General features: G+C 41.5%; 1 protein-coding gene across 1 annotated transcript in view; it reads right to left on the reverse strand.

Annotated features, from left to right (window-relative positions):
- PPEF2 (protein phosphatase with EF-hand domain 2) overlaps positions 1–9,753 on the reverse strand; it is a 102,557-nt gene extending 92,804 nt beyond the window's left edge. Inside the window, exons 1-2 of the mRNA XM_077476508.1 lie at positions 9,535–9,753; positions 1,802–1,873 (exon numbers count right to left, since the gene is read on the reverse strand). Of these exons, the coding sequence (XP_077332634.1) occupies positions 1,802–1,865 (64 nt within the window). The 5' untranslated portion in view covers positions 1,866–1,873; positions 9,535–9,753. The remainder of the gene's footprint in view (positions 1–1,801; positions 1,874–9,534) is intronic.
- Between the last annotated feature and the right edge of the window lie 1,801 nt (positions 9,754–11,554).

Here is an 11,554-nt window from a genome sequence, read left to right on the forward strand (position 1 = left end):
CATATTACATTTTGTCTTTGAGACAAGGTTTAAAAATCATCTCTCTAACATGTAAGTGGGCCAAAGGCAAAGTAAAAACAATTGTACCATACAACCTGGAAAAACACCACATGAATAATATTACCTTTATCCTGGGAGTATGCAAAAACTCTACATGTCACACAGAAATTAAAGCTTTTGCACAGTCTGAGACCAAAATAGCTTTTGTTAATCCATATTCATATAGAAAATGTTGTTGCCTCTATGGGTTTGTGAATGACGTACTATAAACCTATCTATCTAGTAAATACGGGTTTGTGCCTGGTCAGTAGGATAAAGGGAGGCCTAAAATGTGTTTTCATACAGAGACCCTTTTACATGTACCTAGTAGTACCATAAAAATATCACTTACATCCTATACTAAAGCATTTCTATTCTACAATCACAAATAGTCATGAAATACCTTCATGATAATGGGTATTATACGTTCTATTTGTAGTTTTGATTCATATAGCCCTTTCAAATATTACATATATTAATTATTTTAAGAAATATTTTTTTATCTATATAAAATGCAAACTAATGAATTATGGAATGATGGCTTGTCTACAGGATACAATGGCTATTCTGATCAGCGCATTCTAAAAATGTTGGTGTTCTGGATAGATTTATGACAATTTTGACAAATAGTATTAGAAATTATCACGTTGACTTTTTCTTTTGCATTGCATTTTCTCATTAAGCTATAAGAACAGAAGTTTGACTTAATTTAACAATATACTGCAAAAAGCAACAGCTAGGTTCCAAAAACTTTGAAGTGACGCTTTGCTCTTCTTTGTATTATATATGAATGCCTCTGTTCCAACCACTAGTCAGTAGTTGTTGTTTATATTCACTAAAAGCTAACTTAGAAAGGCCATACCTAGCCAAAGATACCAGTATTCAAAAGTGTAGTATATTGTTTTTATGGCTTCTTGCTTTGAGAAACTATAGGTTTACGTAACTTCTTAGGACTCATTTACACAGCTGTACTTAAAGTTTATCATTATTATTGAGTGAAAGTGAAAAGAAAATCCTAAATGATGGGTTGTCCCCAGAAAAGTAACAGAGGGAAAAACTTCCCATGGGGACACTAGTTTTTAAAACTTGGGGTTCCCCAAGAAATTCCCTTAATTTTCAGGGATTGCCTCTCGCTGTTTGGCTATGGGACAGGAAGTGAAAGTAAACCTTCCCAATGGGACTCAGATGGAGAAAAAAAATCTGACAGGGGTTATAACCCTCCCTTGCTCTAACCAAAATGAGAACAAAAAGGTTTTGCTCTTTAGTTCTACTTTAAGCATACATTTGTACAAGGGCTGTGTCTGCTCGTATGGGATGCACAAGTGTCCTATATATTCTTGTGCAGGTAGTTCCATTCGCATCTTTTGTGACATAGTGGCTGCACAGACACAATCGCTGCTCCTAATTTGACATCCATGCGGGTGTATGTTCCAAACTCACACTTTCTGCATGTGGGCAACCCAACATAAGCCACGGGTGGTTGTATGCTTAAGTAACCCAATGTCAATGAAATATTAAAGTCCATTTTGTGAGTGTTGTCTTTTCTAAACACCCATTTACATTCTTTCTTAAAAGGTTTCTCAAACATAAAAAGAACCAAAGAGTGAGGTTCAACCATTCCTAAATTGATGTATCACTTCTATTTGTGTAAATACCTACTCAAAGTGAAACATAACATAAAGATATTAAGCTATAACATCTTGGATTGGCCCTGCAATAAATTAACCCACAATTTTAATCTTACAGTATAATATAAGCTTACCTTTTTTAGATTTTCGAATGGAGTGATAGTGTGGAGGAGGGGTACTGGATGTTCCACATCCCATTGTCTTTTCTAAAAATTCACCAAATAACAAAAAAAAGTTGTAGTTTAATCACAGAATATATTTTCTCTTTGAAAATAGTAATGGCAGAGTGAAATTATATGACATTCGACTATGTTACCTCTATTCATTAAACCTTGAAGAGCCAGATTTTTTTTTAATTCCTATAGAACTAGATATTTAAATGGTCAACTGTTCTAATAAGTTCACAATTTTTTATGCTTTTATTGTATTATTCTTGCACCTATTCCTCTGTAAATTGACATGAACACATGTGTTTACACTATATGGCCTAAAGTTTGTGGACACTTGATCATCAAATCTATCTATATGGACACCCCTCCAGTTGTTTCCAGTATGTGGAAACACCCATTTAGGTGTTTTCAGTGAACATTACTGTTAATGTTGCAACATACCAACTTCCAACCTTGTGGCAACAGTTTTAAGGCTATTCTGTTCCAGCATGTTGGTACCACAGAAACCCAACTCCATTAAGACATGTCTTGATGAGTTTTGGGAAACTCCACAGAGACCTGAACTCACCCTAACTGAAAACCTTTGTGATGAACTGGAACAGAGATTGCAAGCTTGGTCTACTCCCCGAACATTAGTACCTGACCTCATAAATGTTCTTTTGGCTGAATGAGCACAAATTCCCACATACACACTTCAAAATCTTGTTAGAAACCTTCCCAGAAAAATGGATAAGGGCGGCCAACTATGTGCTCATGCACGTGGTTATGGATGGGGATGCCCATCAGCCTTATATAGGTGCAATGGTCCGGTGTACATAATTTTTTGGCCATATAGTGTATGCTACCGTATATAGGTAATTATTTTAGCATTCAAACCGGTAAAATATTAATTAACGGAAGAGCGCATGCATGAGAGCCCCAAGATGGCTGCTTAAGCCGGGAGCTCCACGCCACGCCATCCCTATAGCGCCCACAGCTCGCCACCCAACCTTGCGCCAGGGCCATCAGACTGCTGACCGGGACCTCCGCCACCCGGTGACCGCTCCCAGCCATTTCTTTCACTTTACAAGCCAGCCGCAGACTCCCACACGGACGCCGCCATTCACACAGGGTGTACCAAGATAGCTGCTCTTCTCCCCCTCAACCTGCAACAGAAGGGCATAATACGAAGTACCCCATACCCCCCTCCAGAAAGAGTCACCCTGTATGTCTAAACTTGATGTCGGAAGGAGCTTACAGTGGGAATTCTCTGCCGCCTCACAACCCGTGGGGCACCAAGATGGCCACTTTGGCTGCTGCAGCCCCTCAGCCCTCTCATCCTCATCTGGAAACTACCCCAGAACACAGGACTGTCATAGCCCCTGCTCTCCTCCAGTTTACCCCAGGGATCCATGGCTCTGGAACACAAGCCCAGGCTCCCCCCTCCCCTCCCTCCACAGAGTCCCTGCTCAGCCACTCTTTTGGGGATCAGGCCTTATCCCTGGCTGTTCTGCTTAATATGGTCGCCTCTGGCTCTCATGGCCCCTCCACCCAAACCCCCCAGTTCTCAGTGGAAGATTTGTTTCTCAAATTCTCAACACTCCTGGAAAGGGGTCTGGCTGCTACTGCTGCTACCATTATGGGAGAAATTAAAGCGGATTTACAGAACATTGGCTCCAGGATGGACACCATAGAAGACAAATTGGATCAGACAACAGCAGTCTCTCAGCAGAATTCTGACCTAATGCAAACACTGTAAGACCAGCTGGACACTGCGTTTTCACGCATAGAGGATTTGGAAAATAGGTCTAGAAGATTGAACTTCAGGATCAGAGTTCTGCCAGAATCGATTACTGATGTCACAGCTGCCACACAAGACCTGATTAAGTCGCTCATTCCATCTCACCGGCTCACCTTGAGTTGGACAGAGTACACAGAGCCTTGGGCCCCCCCAGGAAGGACAGCTCTCCTAGGGACATCATTGCCAAGCCGCATTACTATGCTGTTAAAGAATCCGTAATGAAACAAGCCCAGGCTCTCCCCCAGGTCACCTGCCAAGGTCAACCCTTTCAAAAATTTGCTGCCTCTCCCCCTCCACCATCAAACGGAAAAGAGCCCTAAAACTGCTTTTGACGGCCATGGCCCAGAGGGACATTAAGTACAAGTGGGCCTTCCCATTTGCAGTAAAGTTCGCCCACAAAGACCAGCAACACTCCTTTTCCACCTTTGCTTCGGGTGAGAAGCTACTCCTTAATCTGAAAATAATCTCACAGGAAATGGAAATGGAGGCCCCTTACTCCCTTTCGGGCTCCAACAAACGTCCTCCCCTAACGAGCTCTCCGAACCCCTGTGGAGCAAGACCAAGTCCAGGAGATCATCTCACAATGGCCCTACTTGAACTGGGGTCTCATCTGACACCTAAAACTGGCTATCGCCAAAGACCCTGCTCTTGGACCGTTTGTGACTTTTTTGGCCTAAGAGCCAGGATGCTTCCCTACATATGGGAATGGCTGTTCCTATACCTCCCTTCAATTGAGGGAGAAACCAGACTTTGATGTAATCCTATTTGCCCCCCCCCCAGAGGACAGTGGACCTGCCCCCCCTCCCCCCTCCTTACCCTTGGGGGGTCCCCCTTTTTTTTCCCTTGGAGGTCCTGGGTATTAATGTTTTTGGGGCTCTATGAGCTCTATGGGTTTTACGTGGCCTTTGATCAAGGGCTAGACAAATCTAGACCTCTGAAAGCGCAACTTACAGGTCCTTCCAACGAAAGCCTCAAAATAGCTAAACTGATACATGCCCAGGGGTTGGCAGACGTCTAGAGGGAGCTGAACCCCAATAAAAGAGACTATACCCACTTCTCTCACCCACACAACACTTATGCTAGGATTGATTATCTCCCAGTTTGTTCCCAATCAATCCCACTCATTCTGAAATCCCACATCGCTGATTCTATCCTGTCTGATCATTCCATGGTAGTTATAAAACTCCATTCCCACTATAACAGACCGGAGCAGAGACAGTGGAGTCTCAACGAGTCCATTCTCTCTGACCCTATCCGAGTATCAATGTTGGAAAAATCCCTTAAAGAATATTTCAGATTCAATGATCAGGAGGATATCTCAGCTGAAACGTTGTGGGCAGCTCATAAGGCCTTCATTAGAGGGGAAGTCATTAGAATGGCTTCCACCATCAAGAGGGAAAGGGAAGCAGATATCAAGAGGTTAGAAACTGAGTATATTAAACTTAGGGCACTTCACAAACTAAATCCCTCTCCCTCCATGATCCCACAACTCGACAAGGCCAGGCTGTAACTCAATCTAGCCCTGACAGCTAAGGTGGAGAAACAAATCCGCTGGTCTCTGGTTTGACAAGATGAGCTCCATGCTGGCAACCAAATTGACACCCCATGTATATATAAAAGGCTCCCGCGCTCTATGGCCAAAAGATGGTAAGAAGGCAAAGATCTATTCTAATGGGAGCAGCAAACACTCTATGAGTTGACTCTCAATAATAAAGAAAAAAAGGGGAGACTCAAGACGCACACAATGCCGAAAATAAAAATTCCAGGCCAAGGCACCACGGCAAATCCCTCCAAGATCTTGGACTCATTCTATGAGTTCTACAACAAACTGTACTCGCCGAGTTCCCCCCTCGACTGACTCCACCATAAGCGCTTTTCTAGACAATCTTCCTATCCCAAAGCTCTCCACAGAACACAAAAACAGTCTAGAAGCCCCTTTCACGGATGGGAGTCTTAGAAGCGATAAAAACCCTGAAGACCAGATCTGCCCCGGGCCGGATTGGCTTATGGAATCCTTATTACAAAACGTATGCCAACCTCTTTGCCACATACTTGTCCAAATTCTTTGACTTTATAACGAAAGGTAACCCACTTGATCCTCAAATTAACGCCGCATTTATCGCAGTCATTCCAAAACCAGACAAAAACCCGGAAGAAGTCGGGAATTACCGCCCCATCTCATTAATTAACTGTGATGTCAAAATTCTGCCCAAAATTCTTTCTAACCGCATTGCTCTTTTCATTAATACATACATCCACAAGGATCAAGTGGGTTTCATCCTGGGCAGGCAAGGCCCAGATCAGATACGAAGGACAATTGATGTAATGTCTATTCTCCAAACTAACTGGGATGGTGGTCCCAAACAATCGGGAATGCTCCTTTCACTAGACCTACAAAAGGTCTTTGATTCGGTTTCCTGGCCCTATATCTTCGCAATATTAAAACGATGGGGCTTTTGCCAATGTTTTATGGGCATAATACAGCTCTTTACTCCAATCCCTTACTCTAAACCCATACTGATAAGACAGGGGACCAGACAGGGATGCCCACTATCGCCACTAATCTTTGCAATGGCGATAGAGACGCTCGCCATATCGATACGTCAAAACCAGGATATTAAAGGTATTTCCTGTGGTCCCCAAACTCATAGGTGCAACCTTTTTGCGGACAACGTTATGCTCTTTCTCACCTCTCCCATAACCACTCTACCCAATCTATGCTCTATACTAGATACCTTCACTAGGATGTCAGGCCTTGAAGTAAATTATTCAAAATCACAAGCCCTCAATGTCTCCCTAGACACCCCTACAGTTGATCTCCTGAAACAGTCCTTTCAGTTTAAATGGAGTGAATCCTCCATCAGATACTTAGGTATTAACCTCACAGCTAAAGTCAAAAACCTGTACAGTCACAACTATCCTCCCATGTACCGTAAACTAGAAACAGATTTACACAACTGGGCACAACATAACATTTCCTGGCTAGGAAGGATAAACGACATTAAAATTACATTACTCCCAAGACTATTGTATCTCTTTCGATCCCTTCCCATTCCCATTCGGAAAGACCATATCAAAACCAAGCAAGATCTTGAATTTCATATGGGATAAGGCAGGGTACAGATTATCCCAGGGAATCCTATAAGCGCACAGGAAAAAAGGGAGCTTGGGACTCCCCCATCTCTATAAATATTATCAAGCGGCTAGGCTAGCCCAACTGTCAATTGTTTATTCCAAATTTGAGAAGCCCGACTGGGTCCAAATAGAAAAACATGCAGTCCCCAACTTCACTCTGGATTTCTTATTGTGGGCCTTTCAGAAACATAGACCTCCGATTCTCGCCCCAACCCTGTCCCACTCCTTTGCCCTATGGGACTCCTTACGCTCTTCAGCCTCACTACATACAAACCCTTGACCCACATATTTAATAACCCAAACTTCCCCCCGGGCAGAAATGTCCTAGCCTTTAAATGGTGGGTTGATAAAGGCCTCTATAGGATAGGGCCCTTCTTCACAGCTGCAGGACCGTTCACTCTAAAACATTGCACAAAAAAGCTAGACCTCCCCAACTCTGAACTATTTTGGTTCCATCAAATTCACCGCTTTCTGCAATCCTTATGTAAAGACAATCCTCACCCCCCAACATTCATGGATTATGAAATGTGGTATGGCCAGGCCATGGACCAGAGGGGGGATCTCCACAATCTACAAGTCACTGATCACTCCTGTCTCTAAATCACCTTTCATGGATGCCTGGGAAACGGACTTTAATTTTCACTGGACCAAGGAGAAATGGTATTCTGTATGCTCTAAATCTTTCAAGGGAATTCTTAATACCACACTGATGGAAGCTAGCCTGAAAGTATTGACCAGATGCTACTACATGCCTTCCAGAATAGCCTCAATGTTTCCTGCTGCCAGCCCTCTATGCTTCAGAGGCTGCCAACTTATAGGCACAATGTCACATATTTGGTGGGAATGTCCGAAGATTCGCTCTTTCTGGAAAAAAATCTTCAACATAATTGATAAATTGGTAGGCTCTTGTATACCCAGGTCCCCCATACTGGCCCTCCTAAATGAACCAATCCCGCACATATCTAAGCTCTCTGGCAGATTGGTTCAGTTTGTGCTCTTGGGAGCTAAACTCACGATTGCTAGGTCCTGGAAAAAAACGGGTGTTTCGCTCCTAATGGCAAAGAGGAAAATATTGTGGGTAATGTCTCAGGAAAAGCTCACCAGTATGTTACAGGACTCATCTTCCAAATTTGAAGCCACCTGGGAACCTTGGGCTAGACTAATGGGAATATCTATCTTTCCCTTTGTGTCATATACATGTAATCTAACTTGATCGGGTAGTGGTGCTCCTCCCCCTCTCCTCTTCCACCCCTCTTCTCTTTCCCTTTCTATATCCTTGACTGCTCTTCTTTTTTTTTTCCCTTCTTACCTATGTTAGTCCATCAAGGACTCAGTTCAGGTTTTTGTATCTCAAGGTTTATATTGAGCTAAAAGCCGGCTCCCTCTGACACAGCTTGATCCCCTTGGGGGTGTCGGAGGCTGCGGGGGTCGATGCTGAACAATTCAATCTCCTCTTCAAGCTTCCTGTCAATCAGCCAAAAATCAAGTCTGAGCTAGGTTTCATAATCCGTGAATAGGACATATCTGCTCTTACCCTGGCCTAGTAATTGTGTCACCTTTATTGTTACCCTACAATTGTTTTCTTTGTTTGGGATACTGTCTCTCTCTATATGAAAGTGTTACTGTTTTACCGATTCTAAATAAAAAAAAATTGAAATAAAAAATAAATAAATAAATATTAATTAAAATTTCTACAATATGTCTCATTTATAAGGGAACTAACTAGTGGTATGTCCTATGAATATTGTCTTAATTTACGATTGTGGACCACATTAAAGCATTTACAACATTAGACAAGCAATAAACTTTTCTCTTTGAGGTTTTCCAATATCTTCTCTTTGCCCACATCATTCATTCTGGTAAGAAACTACTCTAATATCTATGTAAGTTATAGTCTGCAGAAGTACTGTAGGCTGTGCGGCTACAAGGAGACCATGTGAAAACACGTGCTAACCTTGCTTAATTGAAGCCCTTGAGAATGTCATAGAATATTTTATATTTTAATTCACTCTTTTGGGAACTAATCCTATTAAAAAACTAATTTACAACAGATTTAGATTTTTCTATTAATTTTCTGTTTGTTACAGGAGACTACAAATATATTTTATTTTTGAAAGAACTATGTTAATATATTATGAATGCATACGTTTATCTGTTGAATACCACCACCATAAATCTTTTAAAAATTTACAAAAATTGTATCATGTGAGGCTCTGTTTATAAAGACAGCAAAACCAGGACATTTTGCTGCCCTTTTGTTTTCTTGGGGTTGTTTATAAACCAGTCAGGGTCATCCAAATGCCATGGAAAAATACAAATTAATTTTAACTTCACCTTTGAATATAATTCAAATCTAATAGATGATATATTGAAACTATATAATAAATACTGATGAATCCAGAACAGTAAAGTAAATCTAATAAACACTAACTAAAAATGTAGTTTGATGTGGTATATACTTCTTGTAAATGTAGTGTTCATCATTCATTGTTTGAAATTTGAACTGATTTGGTAGGTCACCACAAATGCATTTAAATGGCACTACACAAAAAAAAGATCATAAATAATGCTTAATAAATACACTGCAAATATGACAAAAAAACACTGCAAACACAATACAAATGCATATAAATACACATGCGGAACTGCACACTGAAAGCAGAGATTGTGGTGTAAATAAGCCCATAAGCATTAATAATGCAATTGGCCTAATAATTTTAACAATTAACTATTCTGTTTTTGTCAAGTGCTGTGTCTAAATAAATTACATGAAAAAACATACCTTTCTGTAAGCTTTTCACACCAGCACTATTTTTTCAAGATCCCCAATGCTGTAAGAGGAAAATTGTGTAGCTGAAAGAGAAATATCCAGCATAATCTTGAAAAAGTCATCATTATTGAGACTATGGGTTTCATCTGCTGGGCAAAGTGCATCTTTGGTTCATTTACAAAACTGCAGAGCTATGTTAGCCCACGTGACTCTTAAGACACTGAAAGGATCTATAATGGATTAGGATTATACAGGGCTCTGAAACAAATACTCTGCAGACTTTTCCCTAATAGCTATGTAGTGCCACACTGAGTAAGCGTTGCTTCTACTGGTAATGGAAGAAAATCATTGCATGGCTGAAAAAGCACATTGTAATTTCAACATACGATAACATCCATCATTTGGTTGGTCAGGTTTAACCAGAAATAGTATCAGCAGTTAGATAAGAGGCATATTAAGCTTTTAACGCCTTGTAAGTCTTGCAGCAGAGCTGCAGAGTGTTTTGCCGATCAGTGGCGGCCCATAAAGCAGGGTGCAGGGGCGCCACCCCCCTATCCATGCATCTGGCCCCTAATCTACATGCAGGGTGCCAGACACATGGATTCCAATGGTGTTTTTTTTAAGCACGTGATTAGAGCCAGAGACTCTAATAGGCTTCAAAAAAGTATGGGCTCAGGGCGCAGAGCACTGTGCCCTGATCCCACCCCCAGTTGTGTGACAATAGTGAATGAAGAAGCTCGTTTCCTGATTGGCTGAAAGGAGAAGCAATCTTATTGGCCTAGGTGGAGGAGGGAGGAAATGCACTGCCGCAGTGAGGAGACGCAGGAGAAGCTGATGCCCGCACGGAAGCCCTGCCCGTGCCATAGATGGGGTAAGTATGGGGCTGACTGACCGACCCGCAGGTGGGGTGGAGTGCAGGACACCCAACCAATGGGAGGGGAGGGGTGACTGACTGTGAGTGCATTGTTTGCCCCCCCAAAAAAAACACCAGCTGCCACTCTTGCTGATCAGTAGAAAGTGGTGCTGCTCATTCACACCTTACAGATTGGGTCACTAACCTCTTTGAAAAAGCCACCATAGCAGTGTAGCACACAAACGTTGTTGTCTGTGCATTACATATACCTGCATTACCCTAAATAAATTAAAGCTTCTGCAGTACTGATTTTAAGCCTAAAGCCTGACTCCTACCTATATCACAAAAGGTGCCCCAGCTGGATTAAGATTGAAAAAGCAACTCTAGCTGCAACATCACCTTTCTGGCACTGTCCCTACGGTAATTCTGATATGTCTTTACTCAACATTATCCAACCCAAAAGCGTGATGATATACTGGGAGTGCAGGGCATTGTGAACCTGCCCCCTGATAGGATGTCACCACCGTGTATTTGCCCACAGTGTAATGTGCTGATATAATCACATCAGTGATACTTTCTGGATCACTGAGGACCATTTCCTGATATGAAGACCTCTGGGAAAGGTAACCATAAGTTGACCTTTCATTTCCTGACAGTAGGCTTGATTTAAAAAAGCATATTAAGTACAAAAACATTGGTAACTTAAAAACCATGAGCATCTTAGGGCTAGATGATTTCTGTTATAATTAGTAAATGCCAGTTTTAGTAAGTTTTTATTCCCCCTCACTTTGGAGACATTTTCTCACTTCCTGCTGCTTTCACAGGACAGAAAACAAAGAACAATATCCCAAGTTGGAGACAGATGACAATATAAAACATAAGAGGGGTTTCAACCATACTCTACTTTATCCAAAGTGGAAAACACATTTTTGGCTTTTGATATACTTTAAATGCAAGACATACTGTATAAATAAAATTTACAGACATTATCGTTTTTCCAATCAAAAGAAGGCATACAGGAGAAATTTCAGAAGTATACCATTTAAAGAAAGTTAGAAATAGGATTTTTGACTCACAAGTAAAATATGTTTCTTGGAGTGCAGTCCAGGACAAAGGATCTATAGCCAAAAGAAATTACCACTTTAGGGAGAAGAGAATATTTAAGCCTCAAGACAACCT

This window comes from Lithobates pipiens, unplaced genomic scaffold, assembly GCF_037356315.1.
Source record: "Lithobates pipiens isolate NorthernLeopardFrog02 unplaced genomic scaffold, aLitPip1_a1.2 Scaffold_13, whole genome shotgun sequence".
In the NCBI taxonomy this organism is placed as follows: Eukaryota; Metazoa; Chordata; class Amphibia; order Anura; family Ranidae; genus Lithobates; species Lithobates pipiens.